Genomic DNA, 24,697 nt, shown 5'->3' with positions numbered 1-24,697 from the left:
GGGGTCGGGGGACGCGGGGGTCCTGGGGGGAATTTGGGGAGGAGATTTGGGGGGGACAGGGGGAACAGGGTTTGGGATTTGAGCTCGGGGGTCCTGGGGGTGGGGTGGCTTGGGGAATTTGGGGTGGGGGCACGGGGGGTCTCGGGGGTGGAACACGGGGGTCCTGGTGCGGCTCGGGCGGGGTCCGGGGTCCCGGTCAGTGTCGGGGCAGTCCCGGCACCGCTCGGGAGGGGTCTCGGGGGTCGCGGTCAGTGCGGGGGGGGGCCGGGGTCCGGGGTCCCAGGGGTCCCCGGGGTGCCGGGGGTCCGGGGGTCCCGGAGGTGCCGGGGTCGCGGGTCCGTCAGTGCGGGGGGCCCGGCCGGGGGTCCGGGGGTCCCGGGGTCCGTCGGGGGGCCCGGGGCCGGGGGTCCGGGGGTCGCGGTCAGTGCGGGGGGGCCCGGCCGGGCGGCTCCCGGCACACCTGGCGGAAGGCGTTGCGCAGCAGCACGTAGGGGAAGCAGCTCTCCAGCATGTCCAGCGTCAGGAAGGACGATTCGGCCACGATCTTTGGGGGGCCATCATGACCCATCAGCCCCCCCTTCCTGCCGCCCCCGCGGCCCCCGGCCCGGCTCGGGGGGGAATATTTGAAATATTTGCAAAATTTGCATGGAAATGGCTCGGGGGCGATCCCGGATTGAATCCCGGGGCAGGGGGGAAGGTGTGACCCCCCCCGGCCGCTTCCAGAGGGGACACTCGGGGACATCCCTGAGCGCAGCCGGGGGACAGCAGGACACAGCCGGGGGACATCGGGACCCCTGAGCCCACCCAGGGGACATCGGGAACCGCCCAGGGCCACCACAGAGCCCCCCCCAGGTGTCCCCCCCAGGTGTCCCTATGCCCTCCCCAGGTATCCCCCGTGTCCCATGTCCCCCCCAGGTGTCCCAGGTGTCACCCCCATGTCTCCCCCAGGCGTCCCCATGTCCTCCCAGGTGTCCCCAGTGTCCCCAGGTGTCCCCCCCGTGTCCCCACCAGGTGCAGCAGCAGCACGATCGAGTCCTGGTTCCGCAGCCGCGCCTTGTCCGGCTCCTGGGCCAGCTGCAGGAGGCTGCTGGAGGCCAGCTGGGGACAGAGGGGACAGCGGGGACAGCGACAGGGACAGCGACAGGGACAGGGGGGACAGCAACAGTCAGCAACAGCGGGGATAGCGGGGACAGCAGGGACAGGGATCCTGTGAGGACAGGGCGACCTCTGGGGAGGCGACAGGGACAGTGCCACCCCAGAGGGGACAGTGCCACCCCGGGAGGGGACAGTGCCACCCCGGGAGGGGACAGTGCCAGCCCAGAGGGGACAGGGCCACCCCGGGAGGGGACAGGGCCACCCCAGAGGGGACAGTGCCACCCCGGGAGGGGACAGTGCCACCCCGGGAGGGGACAGGGCCACCCCAGAGGGGACAGTGCCAGCCCAGAGGGGACAGCGGCGTGCCAGGCTCACCAGCAGGAACTCCTTGAGGTGCGTCTCGATGTTCTTGCTGTGCACGGTGAAGAGCGCGGCCGAGAGCTGCACGATGGCCTTGGCCAGGCAGTGCACGTTGTTGTTGTGGCCTGGGGACACCGGGGGGACACCGGGGGGACATCGGGGACACCGGGGGGGACACGGGGTGAGGGTCAGTAAAGGGGGGGACACGGGAATGTTGGGGACAACCCAGAGTGTCCACAGTGCCACCTCCCTTGGTGACAGTCCTGGTGTCCCCCCAAACCCTCTGCTGCGACAATGGGACAGTGAGAACTGCCAGCATGGGCACAGGGGGACACAGGGACAGGGGACACACATGGGGACATGGGGGACATGGGGACATGGGACAGGGACACAGGATAGGGGACATGGGCACAGGGGACGTACATGGGGACACGGGGACATGAGGACACACAGAGGGACATTGGGGACATGGGGACATGGGATGGGGACACAGGGGACACACACAGGGACAGGGGACATGGGGACATGAGGACCACGGGGACACAGGGGACAGGGAACAGGGGACACGGAGACACAGGTGACGCAGGTGACGCAGGTGACGCAGGTGACACAGGTGACACAGGTGACGCAAGTGACGCAGGTGACAGGTGACACGGGCCCTCCTCACCGTCCAGCTCGGGGTTGTAGAGGGACGCGGGGTCAGCGGCCAGCAGGGGCAGGGACACGGCCACGAACACCAGGAGCAGGCAGGACACCTTGTAATCCTCCTCGGGGGACGAGCCCTCTGCAGGGGGGGACAGCGCGGTGACAGCGCCGCCCGGGAGGGGACAGCGCCACCCGCCGTGTCCCCAGAGCCCCCCGCACCTGTCCTGTGCCCGGCCAGGGCCGCCACCAGCGCCGGGTCCACCTCGCACGGGACCCCCGCGGCCGAGGCCAGCTCGAAGATGCTCAGGGTGACCTGGGGACAGGGGACGCGCGGTGCCACGCGGTGTCACGCGGTGCCACGCGGTGCCACGTGGCCGGGCGGGCACCCCCCGTGTCCCCGTCCCCACCTGGATGTCGGTGTCGGGGGTCACCACGTCCGCCAGGCACTCGATGGGGCCCATCAGGAAGGGGCAGTGCTGGGAGAACACCTGGGGGGGGCAGGGGGGTCAGGGGGTCCTGGGCCCCAAATGGGGGGGTCATGTGTCCCCAAATGGGGGAACTGGAGGGGGCCCTGTGTCCCCAGATGGGGAGGCTGGGGGTGCCCCGGGGGTGTCCCAGGGGGTCCCGGGGGGGTCCCGGGGGGGTCCCGGGGGGGTCGCACCTCCCGCAGGCCCTGCTGGGCCATGGCGCGGAAGTTCAGGATCTCCCCGATGATGGTCATGCGCTTCAGGACGTTCTCGGCCGCTGCGGGGACACACAGGGGACAGCAGGGTGACACGTGTGACATCCCAGCGTGCCACCCCCGTGCCGCCCCCGAGTGCCACTCACAGCTCAGGCGGGGCAGCAGCGCCGGCCTCTGCTCGGCCCTGCAGCAGCGCAGCTGCACCAGCGTGTCCATGTTCTCCACCACCAGCTTCTGCGGGGACACGGGGACACCGCTGGGGACACTGGGGGCACTGGGGGCACTGGGGACACTGGGGGACACTGGGGGACACTGGGGGACCTGGCACCTCCGACCCTCCCACGGGACAGGCAGGGACAGGGTTGGGGTGGCACCAGGGTGGCCCTGCCTGCCCTGTCACGGTGCCAGCAGCAGCAGCCTGTCCCCAGCACTCTGTCCCCTGTCCCAGCCCCTGTCCCTGTCCCTGTCCCTGTCCCTTGTCCCCATCCCCTGTCCCTGTCCCTGTCCCCTGTCCCCATCCCCTGTCCCAGCCCCTGTCCCTGTCCCCTGTCCCCTGTCCCAGTCCCTGTCCCCTGTCCCCTGTCCCCATCCCCTGTCCCTGTTCCTGTCCCAGCCACTATCCCCTGTCCCTGTCCCCTGCCCCCTGTCCCAGCCCCTGTCCCTGTCCCAGCCCCTGTCCCTGTCCCCTGTCCCAGTCCCTGTCCCCTGTCCCCTGTCCCCTGTCCCCTGTCCCCTGTCGCCCCTGTCCCTGTCCCCTGTCCCTGTCCCCCCTGTCCCAGCCCCTGTCCCTGTCCTGTCCCCTGTCCCAGTCCCTGTCCCCCCTGTCCCTGTCCCCCCCTGTCCCGCCCTGTCCCACCCCTGTCCCTGTCCCCTGTCCCTGTCCCTGTCCCCCTGTCCCAGCCCCTGTCCCTGTCCCCTGTCCCTGTCCCCTGTCCCAGCCCCTGTCCCTGTCCCAGCCCCTGTCCCTGTCCCCTGTTCCCTGTCCCTGTCCCCTGTCCCCTGCCCCCTGTCCCAGCCCCTGTCCCTGTCCCCTGTCCCAGTCCCTGTCCCCTGTCCCCGTACCTTCAGCTCTGTCACCTGGGACCCCACGTGCCACATCAGGTTCTCGCTCAGGAACCTCATCCCATAGGGCCCGATGAGCTCGGCCAGCGCCCTCATCTCTGCGGGAGGGACAGGAGGGGACAGGTGGGGACAGGAGGGGACAGGGGGTGACAGCCTCCCCCGAGCCCCCCCAGCCCACCTGAGACGTCGGAGAACTCGGCGGCGCTGAACGGGGGCTGCTCCTCCCGGGGCACCGTGGTGAAGGCCTGGAGGGCCGGGGACAGCAGCACAGCCCCGGTGCTGGCCTGGCGCAGCAGCGCCTCCAGGTACCTGCGGGGACATCACTGCCACCTGTGGCACTGTCACCGTGGGCACTGTCACCGTGGGCAGTGTCACCCATGGCATGGGGACTCATGGCAAGGTCACCCATGGCAATTCCACCCATGTCTCTGCTGCCACCACCCCATCCCCCTGTCCCCACCCTCCATGGTGACCCTGCCACCCTGTCGCTGTCCCCACTGGTGGCACTGACCAGTCGGTGCAGATGGCGGTCAGCGTGGGCTGCCGGCCCCACAGTGACCCTGCCACCCTGTCCCTGTCCCCAGCCCATGGTGGCACTGACCAGTCGGTGCAGATGGCGGTCAGCGTGGGCTGCCCGCTGCCTGCCCCACGGTGACCCTGCCACCCCGTCCCTGTCCCCACTGGTGGCACTGACCAGTCGGTGCAGATGGCGGTCAGCGTGGGCTGCCTGCCCCACGGTGACCCTGCCACCCCGTCCCCTGTCCCCACTGGTGGCACTGACCAGTCGGTGCAGATGGCGGTCAGCATGGGCTGCCTGCCCCACGGTGACCCTGCCACCCCGTCCCCTGTCCCCACTGATGGCACTGACCAGTCGGTGTAGATGGCTGTCAGCGTGGGCTGCCGGCCCCACAGTGACCCCTCCACCCTGTCCCTGTCCCCACTGGTGGCACTGACCAGTCGGTGTAGATGGCGGTCAGCGTGGGCTGCCCGCTGCCGTCGCGGGGGTGGCTCTGCTGCAGCAGCACCGCCCGCAGCAGCCGCGCCGTGTCCAGGGCCACCAGGTGTCCCAGGCGCTGCACCAGCCCCATGTAGGCCACCAGCCCCGCCAGCACCTCCGAGGGCCGCGCCACCTCCTGCGAGGCCTGGCTGTACCCGGCCATGGCCACGATGGCCCTGAGGGGACACGGGGGCCGTGAGGGACGCGCAGGGTGTCCCCTCGGTCCTGGGTGTCCCCGGCGTGTCCCCAAGCGTGTGCTCTCAGTCCAGCGCGTCCCCAGCCTGTCCCCTCAGCCCCGTGTTGTCCCCCTGGCCCCGCATGTCCCCAGCGTGTCCCCTTGGCCCTGCGTTGTCCCCTCGACCACACACGTCCCTGGTGTGTCCCCCGCATGTCCCCTTGGCCCCACGTGTCCCCGGCATGTCCCCTCAGCCTCCCGTGTCCCCAGTGTGTCCCCAGCATGCCCCCTCCACCCCACGTGTCCCCTCAGCCCCACATGTCCCCAGCATGTCCCCAGTGTGTCCCCAGTGTGTCCCCTCAGCCCCACGTGTCCCCTCAGCCCCATGTGTCCCCAGCGTGTCCCCTGCATGTCCCCTCGGCCCCATGTGTCCCCAGCGTGTCCCCCGCGTGTCCCCTCAGCCCCACGTGTCCCCACTTGGTCAGACGCGTCTCCAGGTGGCTGCTCAGGTACTCGGCCGGTGTCACCGTGTGACCGAAGACGGTGAAGTTGGGGACGTGGTTGAGGCTCAGGGACAGCTCGGCCAGGGTCAGGTGCAGCTTGTCCATGCTGGGGGACAGTCACAGGGTGACCCCGTGGGGACAATCTGGGTCCCATCAGGACAATCACACCATGTCCCCACGCCACACCCAAGCTCTAGTGGCTTCAGGTGAACCCCTGAAGACCCCAAAGGCCACCAAACCCCCAGAAGTTCTGAAGACCCCAAATGCCACCAAAACCCCAAAGGCCACCAAGAGCCCAAAGGTCCTGAAGCCCCCAAAAGCCACGGAGCCCCCAGAGGTTCTGGAGACCCCAAATCCACTGAGCCCCCAGAGGTTCTGGAGGCCACCAAAGTCCCCAGAACCGTGACCCCGTGGGGACAATTCCTCCCCCGGGTGGTGCTCACTTGGTGGTCAGGGTCCGGTCCCGCCGCTGGCTCTCTGTCCCCGGTTTGTCCCTTTGGGGGTCCCCCTTGCGGGGCGGCTGCTTCGGGGTTTTCTTGACGCGGGCTCTGCTGATGGTGGCTGCACAGTGCTTGGGCAGGAGCTGCGGGGCAGGGACAGGGTCGTGGGGACGTGGGGACACGGGGACACGGGGACAGGGTCATGGGGACACGGGGACATGGGGACATGAGGACACCCCAAACGGGGCCACCATGGCCACAGGCCACCATCCCCCAGGGCTGGGTCGGGGGAGCCCCGCCAGGTTTGGCCCCCATGGAGGAACTTCCACAAGGGTTTGGTGGGGACAGGGGGACAAGGGGACAGAGAGGCCATGGAGACCCCAAAGGCCACTGAACCCCCAAAGATGCTGGAGCCCCCAAAGGCCACCAAGACCCCAAAGGTCCTGGAACCCCCAAAAGTCCTGGAGACCCCAAAGGTCCTGGAGACCCCAAAAGTCATGGAGACCTCAAAAGTCCTGGAGACCCCAAAGGCCACCAAGACCTCAAAGATCCTGAAGCCCCTAAGGGTCACCAATCCCTCCAAAAGTCCCAGACACCCCGGAATCCCCCAAGCCCCCTGGAGCCCCCCAGAGCCCCCAGACCCCCCCAGACCCCCCGAGCCCCAGACCTGCTGGCTCAGGTTGTGCTGCTCGGCGCAGGCGTCCAGGACGCAACCGCTTCCCACCCGCGCCAGCTCCTCCAGGAACTTGTGGCACAGCCCCAGCGCCGCCGCCTCCAGCTGGGGGTACTGGGGGGACACAGCACCCCTCAGAGCCGGGCACGGGGCTGGGGGAACCCCCAACACCCCCCAGGGGCATCACCCACCTCCTCGGGGCACATGGGGTGCTGGCAGCGCGAGAAGTGGGCGCAGAGCAGGGGGAAGGCGATGGCGAAACGCAGCATGGACGGCTCGTCCAGCGTCAGCGCGAACATCCGCTCCAGGGGACGGGGGTAGAAACTGGGGACAGGGACAGGGATGGGGACAGGGACAGGGACAGGGACAGGGACAGGGATGGGGACAGGGATGGGGACAGGGGACACCGAGAACATCCACTCCAGGGGACTGGGGTAGAAACTGGGGACAGGGACAGGGATGGGGATGGGGACAGGGTGGGCAGGGGAGAACATCGCTCCAGGGGACGGGGGTAGAAACTGGGGACAGGGACAGGGATGGGGATGGGGACAGGGATGGGGACAGGGGACACCGAGAACATCCGCTCTAGGGGACGGGGGTAGAAACTGGGGGACAGGGACAGGAGGGGACAGGGACAGGGTCAGCAGGGTGAGGGGACACCGAGAACATCTGCTCCAGGGGACGCACGTGGAAACTGCCAGAGGGGACAGGAGGGGACAGGGACAGGGACAGGGATGAGGATGGGGACATGGTCAGGGGCTCACCAGAGGTGGGACAGGTCGGAGGTCTCGTCCAGCAGCTCCTCGGGCCGGTCCAGCAGGCGCGTGTGGAACACCACCAGGCTCATGGCACGGCCAACGTCCCCGTTGGAGCTCAGCGGCAGCGCGGCCTTGGCCACACTGGTGTAGGCCTGGGGACAGCCATGGGGACAGCCATGGGGACATGGGGACAGCCATGGGGACATGGGGACATGGGGACAGCCATGGGGACAGCCATGGGGACATGGGGACAGCCATGGGGACAGACAGCCAGGGGACAGCCAGGGGACAGCCATGGGGACAGCCATGGGGACAGCCATAGGGACATGGGGACAGCCATGGGGACAGCCATGGGGACAGCCAGGGGACAGCCATGGGGACAGCCATGGGGACAGGGTCAGGGTCAGGGGGACAAAGATGGGGACAGGGAAAGGGACAGCAGGAACAGGGTCAGGGGACATGGGGACAGTGATGGGGACAGGGGGACAAGGATGGAGACAGCAGGGACAGGGGAGGAATGGGATTGGCACAGGGATGGGGATGAGGGTGGAGATCAGGACAGGGACAGGGACATGGGGACAGGGACATGGGGACAGGGACGTGGAGACAGGGACAGGGACAGGGACATGGGGACAGGGACAGTGCCAGCACCTGGAGCCGGAACCAGTCCAGGCGCAGCGCGGTGAAGTCAAACTGCTCCTGGTCATCGACTGCGGGGACAGAGAGACACGGGGACAGGGCTGGGGGTGGCAGTGCCACCACAGGGGATCCCCTGGAGCTGCCACCCTTTGGGGTGCCCGGGATTGTCCCAGAGCTCCGGGGACAGCGGGGACACGGAGCTGGGGTGGCACCGGTGACACGGTGAGGGGACACTCTGGGCTGAGAGGTGACACTCCGGGCTGGGAGGTGACACTCCGGGCCGGGAGGTGACAAACCCGCACCTTCCTTGGCCGCGAGAGCCGAGAGGGAGCTGACGAAGGACGAGAGGATCACGGACTCCTCCTCGGGACACACCGAGAGGTTCTGCGGGCACAGGGCGCGCTCAGGGCACAGCGGGGGCGCGCAGGGGGCTCAGGGCACAGGGCCACCCCGCCCGGGGCTACCTGGATGACGTCGCTGAGCACGAGGGCGTCGAAGCGGGCCAGGTACTGCCGGTGGTAGCGGCGCAGGAGCCGCAGGTGCCGCCGCACCAGAGCCCGCAGCTGCTCCAGCAGGAACAGCAGCTCCGCGATGCGGCTGCGCCGGGGGGGCGGTCAGAGAGACCCCCCCGAAACACCCCCGGGGGGCGGCAGTGCCCCCCGAGTCACCCCGAAACTCCCGAACCCCCCCGAGTCACCCCGAAACTGCTGAAAACACCCAAAACTCCTGAACCCGCCCAAAACCTCTGAACGTCCTCAGAGCCCCACAAGGTCCCACCCCCAAAAACCCACCCAGTGCCCCCCGAACACGCCCAAAATCACTGAACCCCCCCAAAACCGGGGGGTGCCCGCGAGGGTCCCCTCCCTGTCCCCTCCCTGTCCCCTCTGTCCCCTCCCTGTCCCCTCCCTGTCCCCTCCTGTCCCTCCCTGTCCCCTCCCTGTCCCTTCCTGTCCCCTCTGTCCCCTTCCTGTCCCCACCTGTCGCTGAAGTCCTCGGGGTTCTTGCTCTTGGTCACGTGCTCGGCATGTCGCGACAGCCAGCTCACCTCGTCGCGACACAGCGACAGCGCCACGAACACCAGCAGGGCCTGGGGGGGTGGGGGGACGGACAAGGGGTCGGGACCCCCCAAAATCTCCCAAATGCCTCCCAAAACCTCCCAGAATCCCCCCCTCCCAAAATCTCCCAAAACGCCCCCCAAAATTCTCTCAAGTGCCCTTCAAAATCCCCCCAAAATCTCCCAAATCCTCCCCCAAAATCTCCCCAAAACCTCCCAAATCCTCCCCCCAAAATCTCCCAAATCCTCCCCCAAAATCTCCCCAATCCTCCCCCAAATCCCCCCCAAATCCCCCCCAAATCCCCCCCAAGCCCCCCCCAAGCCCCCCGAGCCGCACCTTGGGTCCCAGCAGCCCGGGCTGATCCTCCAGCAGCGCCGCCAGCTCGCTGCCCGCCCCGCGCAGGAGCAGCGGCGCCAGCGGCCGGCGCCGGGCTGGGGGGCACGCCGGTTGGGGGGGCCGAAGTCCCCGGGGTCGGGGGTACACGGGGGGGATGTGGGGAGGACAGGGGGAGGGGGCAGGAACCGCCATAGGAGCCAGGGGTGGCTCCAGGGGGATGGGGAGGCTTGAGGGAATTTGGGGGGGTCAGGATGGGGATGGGGGGGGGCACAGCCGGGGTCACCCCGGAGACCCCCCCAGCCCCCCGCAGGGGACAGCGAAGGGGGCGGGGTGGGAGAAATGGGGGAGAGACCCCCCAGGACCCCCCGGTTTGGGGTGCTCTGGGACCGCCCAACCCTGCAACCCCCCGGGACCCCGGGAGTGGGCGGGGCCTGCAATGGGGGGGCGTGGCCTGGCAGCCAGCGGGGGTAAAGCCCAACTTCTGTAAAACTGCCGTAAAGCGCAATTGTCGTAAAACAGCCGTAAAACTGCCGTAAAGCGCGGCTACCGTAAAAGGTGCCGTAAAGCGCGACTGTAGTAAAAGGCGTCGTAAAGTGCGAGTGTCGTAAAAGGTGTCGTACAGCGCGAGTGTCGCAAAACCGTAGTAAAGCACAATTGTCGGAAAATTGTCGTAAAGCCCGGCTGAAGTAAAATGTGCCATAAAGTGCGATTGTCGTAAAACTGCCGTAAAGCGAGTGGGCGTGGCCTGCTAGTGAGTGGGCGGGGCCTCCAGGGGGAGCGGGCGAGACCTGCGATGGGAGGGGGCGTGGCCTGGAAACGAGTGGGCCGTCCTCACGGGGAGAGGGCGTGGCTTGGTTGCGTGTGGGCGGGGCCTCAAATGGAGGGGGCGTGCCCTACAAGGGGAGGGGGCGTGGCCTCAAACCCCCCGGGACCCCCCCAAACCCCTCGGGACCCCCAAACCCCCCCAGCCCCCCGACCTGTGCGCCACCGCGTGCTCCCGGCACTCCTTGACATCGGCCACGCGCTTCCCGTACCTGGCGAGGGGCACCTGCACCTGGCCCCGCCCTGTGCCACCCCCGGGCACCGCCCCAGCCCCTGGCACCCCCTGGCACTCCCCGAATCCCCTGAGCAGCCCCCAGCTCCACCCTGGCACCCCCAGAGTCCCCAGCGAAGCCCCCAGACCCTGGCACCGGCTGTGCCACCCCCCGCCCGGGCAGTGCCACCCGCAGTGTCCCCATCCTTACCCCCCCAGGCAGTGCCAACCCCCCGGCAGCGCCACCCTCCGGTGTCCCTGTCCTCTCCACCCCCGGGCAGTGCCACCCGCAGTGTCCCCGTCCCTCCTCCCCCCCGCGCCCGGGCAGTGCCACCCTCCGGTGCCCCCATCCTTTCCACCCCCTGCTAGTGCCACCCTATCCCTCCCCGGCAGTGCCACCCCGGCAGTGCCACCGCGGTGTCCCTGTCCCCATCCCCCCGGCAGTGCCACCCCCGGCAGTGCCACCCACGGTGTCCCCATCCCCCCCCGGCAGTGCCACCCCGGCAGTGCCACCCGCGGTGTCCCCGCTCACCCCTTGAGCCCCCCCAGCAGCTCCTCGGTGACCTTGTGCACCGCGACGGCCTCGTCGCGCACCAGGGTGACAAAGAGGGGACCCGCAGGCGGGGCGCCACGCTCCTGGCACGGGCCCCAGGCACGGACCCCCGGGCACACCAGGAACCCCACTGGGGGGGACACGGGGTCAGGGACCCCAAAACGGGCACAGGGACCCCAAAACGGGGACAGTGGATCAGGGACGCCAAAACGGGCACAGGGACCCCAAAACGGGGACAGGGACCCCAAAATGGGGACAGCAGGTCAGGGACACCAAAACAGGGACAGGGACACCAGGGACCCCAAAATGGGGACTGGGACCCCAAAACGGGGACAGCCAGGGCACCCGGGCACACCAGGAACCCCACTGGGGGGGGCACAGGGTCAGGGACACCAGGGACCCCAAAACAGGGACAGCCCCATGACAGGGACCCCAAAATGGTCACCAGGGGTGGGGACACTGCCCAGGAACCCCAAAACAGGGACAACTCCACATCAGGGACACCAGGGACCCCAAAATGGGGACAAGTCCATTTCAGGGACCCCAAAACCGGGACAGCTCCACTTCAGGGACCCCAAAACGGTCACCAGGGCTTGGGGACCTTGCCCAGGAGGGTTGGGGACACTCAGGCAGTGCCAGCACTCACGGATGATCCAGCGCTCCATCACCTCCAGGGACAGGTACTCACAGGCCATCTGGGGACAGCAGTGCCACCACGTCACTGTCCCCTGAGCCCCCAGCACCCGTGTCCCCGTGTCACCATACCACTGTCCCCGTGTCCCCATCCCCAGCCTGCTGTGATCCCCCCAGTGCTCGTGTCCCCATGTCACCATACCCCTCCGCCCGTGTCACTCACGCTGTCACAAGTGACCGGACTCAGCATGTCCCCATGTCCCCATGTCCCCACACCCCACAGCACTGTCCCCATGTCCCCATGTCACTCACGCTGTCAGAGGTCACCGGGCTCAGCAGGTCCCCATGTCCCCATGTCCCCATGTCCCCATGTCACATCATGCCCATTCATTCACGCTGTCAGAGTCACGTCCGGGTCATGTCCATGTCCCCCTCCCATGTCATGTCCCCATGTCAGGGCTCAGCAGCTGTCCCCATGTCGCCAGCTCAGCTGCGGGCTCAGCAGCCCGCCCCCAGCCCATGTCCCCTGGCCCCAACAGCCCAAGCCTGCTCACGTGCCTGGGGACAGCCATGTCAGCGCCGGAATGGGGCACCCGGGGCACACCGGCACACGGCCCGGACACACCCAGGGGTCACCGGGACACCGCTGTCACACCGGGGACACCGGCCGGACACACCGGGGACACCGCCCGGACACACTGGGTACACCAGCGGGACACACCGGGGACACGGCCCGGACACAGCGGGGACACCGGCGGGACACACCAGGGACACCGGCCGGACACACCGGGGACACCGCGGACACACGGGGACACCGGCGGGACACACCAGGGACACCGGCCGGACACACCGGGGACACCGCCGGGACACAGCGGGGACACCGCCGGGACACACCGGGTGGCCCTGACGGGGGGTGGCCCTGCTGGGACCCCTGACCCACCTTGGTGTGGGGCCCGAACTCCTCGGGCAGCTTCTTCAGGGGGTGCTCGTACTCCAGCACCATCTGCGCCAGGCGGGGGAAGCCGGGCTCGCTGCGGGGACACGGAGGGGACACGTTGGAGACACGCTGGGGACAGCCCCGGGGCCGGTTCGGGCACTGGGGACACACTGGGGACACGTTGGGGACAGCCCCGGGGCTGGTTCCAGTGTTGGGGACACACTGGGGACACGTTGGGGACAGCCCCGGGAGCAGCCCCAGCACCGGGGACACACTGGGGACAGCCCCAGGGCTGGTTCTGCCACTGGGCACAAGTTTGGGACACGTTGGGGACCACCCCAGGGTCGACCCTGGTGTTGGGGACACATTGGGGACAGCCCCAGGACGACCCCAATGAGGCCACAGCCTTGGGGACACACTGGGGACAACCCTGGGGACAGCGTGGGGTCAGTCAGGGGTGGGGACACGGCCCTGGGGACAACAGGTGGCCCTGGGGACAACAGGGGTGGCCCTGGGGACAGCAGGTGGCCCCGGGGACAGCAGGTGGCACCTGGCGCCGTGGCTCATCTCGTGCGCGCACTGGTAGAGCCCCAGCAGCAGGCGCCGCTCCTCGGCGCGCGCCAGCAGCAGCACCAGCGACACGTAGGTGACAACCAGGTCCAGGTAGCCCTTGGTGAAGTCGTAGTTGATGTGCTGGAGGGGAGGGGACAGCGTGAGGGCGCGGGGACGTCGGGCACAGCGCGCGGGGGTGGCACCCGGCGGTGGCACTCACGATGTCGAAGAAGCACTGGCTGGCGTCGATGGTGTTGAGCAGCTCGTACACGTGGTCCTGGGGACAGGGGGACAGCGCCGCGTGTCACCGCCGTGTCCCCGGCTCTGAGGGACACCCGTGTCCCCTGTGTCCCCTCTGTGTCCCCTCTGTGTCCCCAGCTCTGAGGGACCCTGCCTGTCCTCCATGTCCCCCTGTCCCCTGTGTCACCTCTGTCCTCCATGTCCCCTGTGTCCCCTGTGTCTCCCACATCCCCTCTGTCCCTCATGTCCCCTGTGTCCCCCGTGTCCACCGTGTCCCCCCATGTCCCCTCCGTCCCCCGTGTCCTTCTGCTCCCTGTGTCCCACTGTCCCTCGTGTCCCCCCTGTCCCCCACGTCCCCTCTGTCCCCCTGCCCCCCTCTGTCCCCCACGTCCCCATGTCCCCCGTGTCCCCCCCTGTCCCCCTGGTGTCCCCTCCCGGCTCACCCGGAACTCCAGCACGTCCAGGAGGGTTTGGTAGAACGGAGCCAGCACCCGCACGATGTCCCCTCTGTCCCTGTGCACCGGGCCCAGGTGCTGCTGCGGGGACACGAGGGGACAGAGGCGTGGGTGACACAGAAGGGGGGGGGGGTGAGAAAAGGGGACATCCAGGGTGAGGTGACAGTGGGGACACGCAGGGACAGGTGACAGAGGGGACACGGTGGGGGGGTGGCACATCCCACAGGGGGTGGGGACACAGGGGTGGGGACAGTGGGGACACAGGGACACAGGGGTGGGGACATGGAGAGAGGGGGGACACGGGGGTGGGAACAAGGGGATGATGACAGCGAGGACGCGGGTACAATGGGGACACAGGGACAGCGGGGACACGGGGACAGGGGGAACACAGGGGTGGGGACACGGGGACAGCAGGGACACGGGGACACGGGGACAGTGGCTCACGGTGCTGCTGCGCACGTCCAGGTGCGGGAATTTCTTCAGGATGAACTTGGCTGAGGCCTCCATGGCCTTGTCCCCGAGGAAGGGCGGCCGCGTGCGGGGGTCCGAGCACGTCTGCGGGACCCCCGGGTCACAACTCCCCGAACTGACCCCAGAAACCCCTCCCGGGGCTGGGACATCCCAAAAATAAACCCCAAAACTGAAATCCCCCCACATCAAATCCCCCCAAAAACCCCTCCCGGGCTGGGACACCCCCAAAACCCCAACGTTCCCTGGAACCCCCCAAATTCCCCCTTAGGGCTGGGACCTCCCAAAACCCCCCCAAAACTCATCCCCCTTTCCTCCTCAAACCCCCCAAATTCCCCCTCAAGGCTGGGACCCCCCAAACCCCCCTGCCCAAGCCCCTCCCTGCCCAGGACCCCCCAAAATCCGCCCTAAATCCCCTCCTGGGCTGTGCCCCCTCCCCAAATCCCCCAAATCCCCCAAATCCCCCCGATCCCCTGGGCTGCTCCCCATGGCCGGGGGGGGTTTGGGGACCCCCAGGATTTCCCCCCCAGACCTTTTTGAGGTTGTAGACCCTCACGAGGACCCCCCGGCCCCGCTCGTTGAGCAGCGTCAGCTTCTCGGCCAGCTTGTCCCCGTACACCGAGGGCAGGGACATGGTGGCGCCTCGGTGGCACCCCCAGAGTCCCCAAAAGGCCCCAAACCCCAACTTCCCCTTCCTGCGCTGGGGCCACCGGGGCCACGTGACGGAGCCGCCACCGCCCCGTGACACCGCGGCTGGGGACAGCAGAGATGGGGACAATGGTGATGGGGACACGGGGGGCGGCCGACGCCACCATGGGCCCCGTCTGGGCTCTGACAGCCCCAACTCAGGGGCCTAAATCGGGGTCTGGGCCCTATATGGGGGTCTGGGCCCTATATAGAACCAATTTGGGCCCATGGAACCCAAATTCACTCCCATTTGTGCCCCTTTTTGGGTCCCATTTGTCCCCTTTTGGGTCTCATTTGTCCCCAATCAGGGGAGCCCAATCTAGGCCCATTTTACCCCAATCAGGGCCCTATATGGGGGTCTGGGCCCTATATTGGGGTCTGGGCCCTATATGGGGGTCTGGGCCCTATATAGAACCAATTTGGGCCCACGGAACCCAAATTCACTCCCATTTGTGCCCCTTTTTGGGTCCCATTTGTCCCCAAACAGGTCTCATTTATCCCAAATCAGGGGACCCCAGTCAGGGCCCTTTTTACCCCAATCAGGCCCCATTTACCCCAAATTTTCCCCTGTTGCCATTGATGCCTTAATTTTTAACTTTTTAATTTTGTTTTTAGTTAAGCAAAACAATCCTTTTCATCCCAAAATCCAAGGACACTGTAACAGCCTCAACCCCAACAACTGTAAACAACACCAAATCAAAGAAATCACCCAGGAGGATGGAACTTCATTAACCCAAAACTTTAATTAGACAACCCCAATACGCAAATGAACCAAAAGTTAGAAAAATGTGAAAATACAAAAATATAATTTTTTTTTTTTTTTAGTCCATTTTGGGTCCAGCTTGGGTTTAGCCCTGGCCAGGCTCTTGTACTTTATTTTTATTCTTTTTCTTCTTCTTCTTCTTCTTCTTCTTCTTCTTCTTCTTCTTCTTCTTCTTCTTCTTCTTCTTCTCCTCCTCCTCGTGATAGGTATTGGGAATGAAGAGTAAATGTGTTATACGTAGTTTGTAGTATAAAAAGTGAAAATGTAGATTTTAGGATTTTTGGTGTGGGGGTTATGGGGACGAGATGGAGGAATTTGGGCTTGTCCAGCCTTTCTTCTTCTTCTTGTTCTCCATTTTCTGCAGTGATGGTGGCACTTTGGGATTGGTTTAGAACAGAACTGCACTGTCTAATACAGGGCATAGGTATTGGAAAATTATTGTAAATATTGTGCACGTAGTTTGTAGTACAAAAGGACAACACCGCCCCGGGGACGCTCAGAGTGCCCGTGCCTGCCCGGCTGAGCTGACCTTGGCTGGGCAGAAGGGAAATTTTATAGGTAAGAATTAATAAACAACCTCAGGACCGCAAAGTGAAGAGTCCAGGCTCGTTCTTCAGCCGCGCGGGCCGGAGCAGAGACACCCAGCGCATCTCGGGGCAGCAAATACCGAGCACAGCCCGAGAAATTCCCGGGTTGTGTTCCAGCGCGGTCCGGGCACCCAGCGCATCTCGGGGCAGCAAATATCGAACAGAGCCCGAGAAATTCCCGGTTTGTGTTCCAGCGCGGTCCGGGCACCCAGCGCATCTCGGGGCAGCAAATATCGAACAGAGCCCGAGAAATTCCCGGGTTGTGTTCCAGCGCGGTCCCGGCGGCCCCGCGGCGCCCCCCAGCGGCTCGGAGGACCCGGAGCGGCGCCCGTTGCCGCGGTAACGGCGGCGCTGCCGTAAAGCAAAACCGGCACTGGTGGGACCGGACCGGGACGGAACCAACCCTGGTGGGACCGGAACGGCACCGGTGGGACCGAACCGGGACCGAACCGGACTGCTGGGACCGAACCGGGACCAAACCGGGACCAAACCGGGACTGGTGGGACCGAACCGGGACCAACCGGTACCAAACCGGGACTGGTGGGACCCAACCGGCACCGAACCGTGACCAACCCGGACTTCTGGGACCGAACCGGAACCAAACCAGGAGTGGTGGGACCGAACCGGGACCAACCCGGACTGGTGGGACCGAACCGGGACCGAACCGGGACCAACCCTGATTGCTGGGACCGAACCGGCACCGAATCGTGACCAAACCAGGAGTGGTGGGACCGAACCGGGAACGAACCGGGAACGAACCGGGAACGAACCGGGAACGAACAGGGAACGAACCGGGACTGCCGGGACCAAACTGCGGCCGGTGAGACCGAACCGGGACAGAACCGTGGCCGGTGGGACATAACCGGTACCGAACGGTGCCCGGTGGGACATAACCGGTACCGAGCCCGGTACCGTCGGGCCCCTCGGGCCCGCATGGAGCCCGACGCGCTCGTGCAGTGCCCGTACGACCGGAGCCACCAGGTGCGCGTGTCCCGCCTGCCCTATCACCTGGTGCGCTGCCAGCAGGTGCGCACCGGACAGCGGGACAGGGGGACAGCGGGACAGGGGGACAGAGGGACAGCGGGACAGCGGGACAGAGGGACAGAGGGACAGGGGGACAGCGGGACAGAGGGACAGAGGGACAGCGGGACAGAGGGACAGGGGGACAGCGGGACAGAGGGACAGGGGGACAGGGGGACAGCGGGACAGAGGGACAGAGGGACAGGGGGACAGGGGGACAGCGGGACAGAGGGACAGAGGGACAGGGGGACAGCGGGACAGAGGGACAGCGGGACAGAGGGACAGCGGGACAGAGGGACAGGGGGACAGCGGGACAGAGGGACAGGGGGACAGGGGGACAGGGGACAGAGGGACAGGGGGACAGAGGGACAGAGGGACAGCGGGACAGAGGGACAGCGGGACAGAGGGACAGAGGGACAGCGGGACAGAGGGACAGAGGGACAGGGGGGACAGCGGGACAGAGGGACAGCGGGACAGAGGGACAGAGGGACAGCGGGACAGATGGACAGAGGGACAGGGGGACAGAGGGACAGGGGGACAGAGGGACAGAGGGACAGGGGGACAGCGGGACAGAGGGACAGCGGGACAGAGGGACAGGGGGACAGAGGGACAGAGGGACAGGGGGACAGCGGGACAGAGGGACAGAGGGACAGGGGGAACGGGGGCGGGGTCCAAGATCTGCCGCGGCTCGGGGTCTATGAGGGGTCACTTTTGGGGTCCAGGAGATGCCGGGGGGAGGCCGTGAGGGTCTGGGGTCTGCAGGAATAGGGGGTCGGGCTCTGCAGGAATTGGGGTCGGGGTCTGGGCGGGCCCGGGCTCGGCGGGCGCTCAGGTTTGGGATGCAGGGCGGGGCTCGGTGTCCCCCCCTTAGCCCCGCCCCCCCGTGTCCCTGTCCCCAGAACAACCCGCAGGTGTCGCGCACCTTGGCCACGTGTCCCTTCAACGCGCGCCACCGCGTCCCGCGCGCGCTCCTGCGCGCCCACGTCACCTCGTGCCCCGACAAACTGCCGCTCGAGCTGCCCCCAGGTACGGCTGGCACCCCCGCGTGTGTGACCGGGTGTGTGCCCAGGTGTGCCCCAGGTGTCCCAGGTGTGTCCCCTCACCGCTGTCCCCTGTGTCCCCGCAGACCCCGAGGACATGGCCAAGACAGCGCACACCTGGCAGCCCCCCCCGTGCCGGGAGGACTGGGACGCAGGTGAGGGTCCTGGAGCCCCCGGTGTCCCCCGGTGTCCCCACGGTGTCCCCAGAGCCCCCGGTGTCCCCATCGTGCCCCTGTCTTGTCCCCATGGTCTCCCCATGGTGTCTCTGTTGTGTCCCCACCGTGTCCCTGTCTTGTCCCCATTGTGTCCCCCTGGTGTCCCCATGGTGCCCCTGCTGCGTCTCCACCATGTCCCCATTTTGTCCCCACCCTGTCCCCATCCCTGTCCCCACCCTGTCCCCACCACGTCCCCATCCTGTCCCCACCATGTCCCCATCCTGTCCCCATCCTGTCCCCATCCTGTCCCCACTGTGTCCCCACTGTGTCCCCGCGGTGTCCCCGTGCAGAGCTGAGCGAGCTGGAGCTGGAGGAGCCGCCCCCGTTCATCCTCCAGGTCACCAAGGGTGACCTGCCCGTCCCCTGCCGCAGGTAGGAGCCGGGCACAGGGCGGGCACCGCCGGGGCCACTCGGGGGTGGGAGTGTCCCCAATGTCACACCCAGGGGTGGGAGTGTCCCCAGTGTCACACTCGGGGATGGGAGTGTCCCCAATGTCACACTCGGGGGTGGGAGTGTCCCCAGTGTCACACTCGGGGCTGGGAGTGTCCCCAATGTCACACCCAGGGGTGGGAGTGTCCCCAGTGTCACACTCGGGGCTGGGAGTGTCCCCAATGTCACACCCAGGGGCGGGAGTGTCCCCAATGTCACACTCGGGGGCGGGAGTGTCCCCAATGTCACACCCAGGGGTGGGAGTGTCCCCAATGTCACACTCGGGGGGGGGAGTGTCCCCAGTGTCACACCCAGGGGCGGGAGTGTCCCCAGTGTCACACTCAGGGGTGGGAGTGTCCCCAGTGTCACACCCAGGGGTGGGAGTGTCCCCAATGTCACACCCAGGGGCGGGAGTGTCCCCAATGTCACACTCGGGGGCGGGAGTGTCCCCAGTGTCACACCCAGGGGCGGGAGTGTCCCCAATGTCACACTCGGGGGTGGGAGTGTCCCCAATGTCACACTCGGGGGGGGGAGTGTCCCCAATGTCACACCCAGGGGTGGGAGTGTCCCCAATGTCACACTCGGGGCGGGAGTGTCCCCAGTGTCACACCCAGGGGCGGGAGTGTCCCCAGTGTCACACTCAGGGGTGGGAGTGTCCCCAGTGTCACACCCAGGGGTGGGAGTGTCCCCAATGTCACCCCAGGGGCGGAGTGTCCCCAATGTCACACTCGGGGGCGGGAGTGTCCCCAATGTCACACCCAGGGGCGGGAGTGTCCCCAATGTCACACACTCGGGGGTGGGAGTGTCCCCAATGTCACACTCGGGGGCGGGAGTGTCCCCAATGTCACACCCAGGGGCGGGAGTGTCCCCAATGTCACACCCGGGGGTGGGAGTGTCCCCAATGTCACACTCGGGGGCGGGAGTGTCCCCAGTGTCACACCCAGGGGGCGGGAGTGTCCCCAGTGTCACACTCAGGGGTGGGAGTGTCCCCAGTGTCACCCGGGGGTGGGAGTGTCCCCAATGTCACACCCAGGGGCGGGAGTGTCCCCAATGTCACACTCGGGGGCGGGAGTGTCCCCAGTGTCACACCCAGGGGCGGGAGTGTCCCCAATGTCACACTCGGGGGTGGGAGTGTCCCCAATGTCACACCCGGGGGTGGGAGTGTCCCCAATGTCACACCCAGGGGTGGGAGTGTCCCCAATGTCACACTCGGGGGTGGGAGTGTCCCCAGTGTCACACCCAGGGGTGGGAGTGTCCCCAATGTCACACCCAGGGGTGGGAGTGTCCCCAATGTCACACCCAGGGGCGGGAGTGTCCCCAGTGTCACACCCAGGGGTGGGAGTGTCCCCAGTGTCACACTCGGGGGGCGGGAGTGTCCCCAATGTCACACCCAGGGGTGGGAGTGTCCCCAATGTCACACTCGGGGGGCGGGAGTGTCCCCAATGTCACACCCAGGGGTGGGAGTGTCCCCAATGTCACACTCGGGGATGGGAGTGTCCCCAGTGTCACACCCAGGCGTGGGAGTGTCCCCAGTGTCACACTCGGGGGGCGGGAGTGTCCCCAGGCGCCACACTCGGGTGTATGAATGTCCCCAAGTGCCACACTGGGCTGTCCCCGCCGCTCAGGACACCCCAAGTGACCCCCCCGCCCCCTGTGTCCCCCAGCCCCGACCCCGCCGCCCCCCCGGAGGGGCTGGCGCTGAGGAAGCCCCGGCCGGCGACAGCGGGACCGCGCTTGGGGACAGCGGGACCGCGCCTGGGGACAGCGGGACCGCGCTTGGGGACAGCCGGGCCCCGCTCGGGGACAGCGCGGCCCCGGCCGGTGACGGCGGGGGGGGCCCGGGGGGTCGCGGGGCCCGGGGGGGCCCCCCCGGCTGTCACATATTTCCGGAAATTAAAACAGAAATAAAAATAAAAATAAAAATAAAAATAAAAATAAAAATAAAATAAAAATAAAAATAAAATAAAAATAAAAATAAAAATAAAAATGGCTGCGGGGGCTGCCGCTGTCCCCGGGGGGGGCGACACCGGGGCTGGGGACAGCGCCACCCCCGGGTGGGGGCAACGCGGGCACCGGGGGTGTCCCGTCCCCCCATCCTGCGCTGGTCACTGCGGGCTGGGCGTGTCACAGCCCGGTGTCCCTGTCCCCCCCCGTGTCCCTGTCCCCCCCGTGTCCCTGTCACCCCCCGTGTCCCTGTCACCCTCCATGTCCCTGTCCCCCCGTGTCCCTGTCCCCCCCGTGTCCCTGTCCCCCCCCGTGCCGTCCCCTCCCCTCCCCCCGTTCCCTTTCCCCCGATCCGGCGCTCCCGGGAGCGATTTTGCCCTCGGGGGGGGGCAATTTTGGGGCATCTTGCGCAAAGTCCCCTCCCCCCCCCGTGCCCGGGGTACTGGGACAGGGGACCCTGCCCTGAGGGGGGGGGGACAAAGTGGGGGGGTCCCCATCCTAGGGGGGACAACAGGGGGGTCCCCATCCCATCCTAGGGGGGGACACCCCACCTTGACCCCCCACCCTGAAAACCCTTCCCAAAAATTGTCCCAGAGCGTCCCCACCCCCGCGACCCCCCCGGGACCCCCCCGGGACCCCCAAATTCCTCCTCCTTTCCCTCCCCCCCCCGCGCCGGGAGCTGCCTCCGCTCGGAGCCGCCGGATTTGGGGCGGAAAAAGTGGAAATGGGAATTTCTGTGTCACCGCCGCCTCCGGTGCCGCCACCGCCCCCACCCCGCTCCCGCCCGCATTTTGGGGGAAAAAATCTCCTTTTTATCCCTTTTTATCCCTTTGTATCCTGTCCCCCCTTTCCCAGGGGTTCGGCCCGATGGGTCCGGCTCGGGGGGCGGGCGTGGAAGGTTCTGGAATTGTGGAAATTCCGGGATCGCAGCTGCGGGGCGGGATCGGGATCGGGATCGCCGCCCCCGCCCCGATCCCAACATCTGCGGCGGGCCCGGCCCCCCGCCCGACCCCGCTGCATTTCCCCCAAAATCCCTTGGAAATCCTTTCCTGGGGGGGTTTCCCGCCCCCACAACTCCACCGGGACCCTCCCAGCGGGATTTATCCGCTCACCCCGTCCCAAATCCCACCCTACATCCCCCAAAATCCCACCCAGATCCAGGCGGGAATTTTCCCTTTTTTTCCCCATTTTTCCCCATTTCCCCTCCTATTTTTCCCTATTTTTTCTGTATTTTTCCCTATTTTTCCTTTTTTTCCTTTTTTCCCCCTATTTTCCCCTATTTTTTTCCTATTCTTCCCCTATTTTTTCCTATTTTTCCCCTATTTTTTTCCTATTATTTTTCCTATTTTTCCTATTTTTTCCAACTTTTTCCAACTTTTTCCGACTTCTTCCAATTTTTCCTATTTTTCCCTGGTTTTTTTCCTATTTTTCCCCCTATTTTTTTCCTATTATTTTTCCTATTTTTTCCAACTTTTTCCAACTTTTTCCAACTTCTTCCAATTTTTCCTATTTTTCCCTGGTTTTTTCCCAGCTCTGCCCCCTCTCCCTGCGTCGTGTCCCGGGCCTGGCCCGGGAGTTTTTCCTGCCGGGGCGGATCCGGGCGGGGGTTGGAAAATCGGGATCGCCTGGGAACAAACAGGCGGCTCCCGCTTTTCCACCCACTTTTTATGGCGATTTTTGTTTTCCCTCCCTCCGCCAAATCGGGAATTCCCTGGGCTCCCAAATCTCTGTCACCTCCTCGTTGTCACCTTTGCTGTCCCCAAATCCCCGAGGGGATTCTGCCCCTGGCACTTTTCGGGGGGATTTCTGGGGGTTTTGGGCTCACCCGAGGGGGGTTTTGGTGGATTCTCCCGGATTTTGGGGCTGCTGGGATTCCCCAAAAGAGGCCTGAGGCGGGAATTTGTGGGGAAAACAGGGAACACCCCAAAACTCAACATTTCACCCCATAAAAGGAAAGGGGGCAGCGCCCCCAAATCCGCTCCTGCTGCCCCAGCAGGAAAATCCCGGATTTGACCCCAAAATGTCGTGCTGGATCTCAGGGGTGACCCCAAATGAGGATCTGGGGACACGGGGACACGGGGACACAGGGATTTGGGGTTGTGGGGACATGGGGATATGGGGACATGGGGACATCAGGACATGGGGACACAAGGACATGGGGACATAGGGATTTGGGGTTCTGGGGACAGAAGGATATGGGGACAAAGGGACATGGGGACACAGGGATTTGGGGGACATGGGGACACAAGGACATGGGGACATAGGGATTTGGGGTTGTGGGGACAGAAGGATATGGGGACACAAAGGATTTGGGGTTGTGGGGACACGGAGATTTGGGGACATGGGGACACGGGGATTTGGTTATTTGGGGACACAAGGACACGGGGATTTGGGGACATGGGCACATGGTGACACAGGTATATGGGGTTATGGTGCCATGGGGACACAGGAATTTGAGGACACGGGGACATGGGGACACAAGGATTTGGGATTATGGGGACACGGGGATGCGGGAAGGTGGGGACACGGGGACATGGGGACACAGGGACATGGAGACATGGTGACACAGGGATTTGGGATTCTGGGGACATGGGGACAGCCATGTGGAGGCTCCCTGCGCCGTGGGGTCCCCTGTCCCCAGAGTGTGCAGCCGCACTCACACCCCACCGTGTCCCCCCCGTGTCCCCTCCGTGTCCCCCCCGTGTCCCCCGTGTCCCCCCCCTGTCCCTCCGTGTCCCCCCCGTGTCCCCCCCGTGTCCCCCCCGTGTCCCCCTGTCCCTCCGTGTCCCCCCGTGTCCCCCCCGTGTCCCCCCATGTCCCCCCATGTCCCTCCGTGTCCCCCCCGTGTCCCCCCGTGTCCCCCGTGTCTCCCCGTGTCCCCCCCGTGTCCCCCCATGTCCCCCCCATGTCCCTCCGTGTCCCCCCGTGTCCCCTCCGTGTCCCCCCGTGTCCCCCCCGGGCTGGCCCCGCTCCCGCCCCCCGGGTTCTCCAGCGCCTTTTTGGGAAGCGCCGGTGCCGGGGCCCCCCCGCGCCCCCCCCCCCGCGCCCGCCCGGGCTCCCGGCCAGCGCCGACCCCCCCGCGCCCCCCGCCCCGCCCGGGGACACGGCGGGGACACCGGGGGGACACCGGGGGGACAGAGGGGACACCGGGGGGACACCGCGGCACCGGCCGCTCTGGGGGGGTCACAGGGCCCCGGGGCCCCCCAGGAGCGGCCCGGGGGGGGCGCGGGGGTGACGTGGCCCCGCCGCCGGCCGGGCTGTACACGGGGCTATATACGGGGCTGTACACGGGGCTGAGGCGGCCGTGAGTCAGGCCCGGCCCCCCCCGGGCCCCCCCCGGTGACTCAGGGGAGCGTCGGGAACGGGACGGGCACGGGGGGGGTCCCCGCAGCGGGGAGGGGGCACTGGAGACACCCCCGGGGGTGGGGGGGGGTCTGGGGGATGTCCCTGGGGTGATCCTGGGGTGACCCTGGGGTGGGGGGACAGTGGGGGGGCAGAGCAACGAGGGGATTTTGGAGCTTTGGGGATTTTGGAGCTTTGGGGATTTCAGGAATTTTGAGGTTTGGGGATTCGGGAGTTTGGAGGTTTGGGAGTTTGGGGGTTTAGGGACATGGGGGTGTGGGAATTTGGGGATGCAGGGATTCGGGAATTTGGGGATGCAGGGATTCGGGAATTTGGTGATGTGGGAATTTGGGGATGTGGGGACGCAGGGATGTGAGTG

The 24,697-nt window shown here is 66.4% G+C and overlaps 3 protein-coding genes across 3 annotated transcripts in view; 1 reads left to right on the top strand and 2 right to left on the bottom strand.

Annotated features, from left to right (window-relative positions):
- ATF1 (activating transcription factor 1) overlaps window positions 1–24,697 on the bottom strand; it is a 450,302-nt gene that overhangs the window by 383,850 nt on the left and 41,755 nt on the right. The gene's annotated exons all lie outside the window — the stretch shown is intronic.
- NCKAP1L (NCK associated protein 1 like) lies at window positions 415–14,944 on the bottom strand. Its single transcript, XM_030966982.1, has 30 exons — window positions 14,824–14,944; window positions 14,268–14,378; window positions 13,812–13,904; window positions 13,349–13,405; window positions 13,127–13,269; window positions 12,580–12,670; window positions 11,653–11,701; window positions 10,986–11,136; window positions 10,381–10,454; window positions 9,421–9,515; window positions 9,007–9,116; window positions 8,494–8,626; window positions 8,332–8,413; window positions 8,042–8,100; window positions 7,397–7,542; window positions 6,824–6,956; window positions 6,627–6,746; window positions 5,963–6,102; window positions 5,494–5,625; window positions 4,799–5,017; window positions 4,023–4,153; window positions 3,845–3,942; window positions 2,929–3,016; window positions 2,762–2,844; window positions 2,508–2,588; window positions 2,320–2,413; window positions 2,123–2,239; window positions 1,471–1,580; window positions 1,009–1,098; window positions 415–544 (listed from the first exon to the last, which is right to left on the bottom strand). The coding sequence occupies exons 1-30, from the start codon at window positions 14,923–14,925 to the stop codon at window positions 422–424; spliced, it is 3,255 nt and encodes a 1,084-aa protein (XP_030822842.1). The 5' UTR covers window positions 14,926–14,944; the 3' UTR covers window positions 415–421.
- On the top strand, window positions 17,029–20,940 carry GTSF1 (gametocyte specific factor 1). Its single transcript, XM_030966980.1, has 5 exons — window positions 17,029–17,354; window positions 18,248–18,374; window positions 18,475–18,543; window positions 18,894–18,975; window positions 20,697–20,940. The coding sequence occupies exons 1-5, from the start codon at window positions 17,262–17,264 to the stop codon at window positions 20,938–20,940; spliced, it is 615 nt and encodes a 204-aa protein (XP_030822840.1). The 5' UTR covers window positions 17,029–17,261.

This window comes from Camarhynchus parvulus, chromosome 29 (assembly GCF_901933205.1).
Source record: "Camarhynchus parvulus chromosome 29, STF_HiC, whole genome shotgun sequence".
Classification (NCBI taxonomy): domain Eukaryota; kingdom Metazoa; phylum Chordata; class Aves; order Passeriformes; family Thraupidae; genus Camarhynchus; species Camarhynchus parvulus.
Note: the sequence above shows the minus strand (reverse complement) of the source record. Positions and strands in the feature narration are given on the sequence as shown.

What these genes read in the sequence shown, in the direction of transcription:
- GTSF1 (XM_030966980.1), top strand. Translation starts at nt 17,262, where the DNA reads ATGGAGCCCGACGCGCTCGTGCAGTGCCCGTACGACCGGAGCCACCAG. An exon ending in GCCGCTCGAGCTGCCCCCAG is followed by an intron (nt 18,375 to 18,474) that starts GTACGGCTGGCA and finishes GTGTCCCCGCAG; the next exon opens with ACCCCGAGGACATGGCCAAG. An exon ending in CCGGGAGGACTGGGACGCAG is followed by an intron (nt 18,544 to 18,893) that starts GTGAGGGTCCTG and finishes GTCCCCGTGCAG; the next exon opens with AGCTGAGCGAGCTGGAGCTG.
- NCKAP1L (XM_030966982.1), bottom strand. Translation starts at nt 14,925, where the DNA reads ATGTCCCTGCCCTCGGTGTACGGGGACAAGCTGGCCGAGAAGCTGACG. An exon ending in CCCGAGGACTTCAGCGACAG is followed by an intron (nt 8,627 to 9,006) that starts GTGGGGACAGGA and finishes CCCCCGGCGCAG; the next exon opens with CCGCATCGCGGAGCTGCTGT. An exon ending in CCTGGCCGGGCACAGGACAG is followed by an intron (nt 2,240 to 2,319) that starts GTGCGGGGGGCT and finishes CCCCCCCTGCAG; the next exon opens with AGGGCTCGTCCCCCGAGGAG.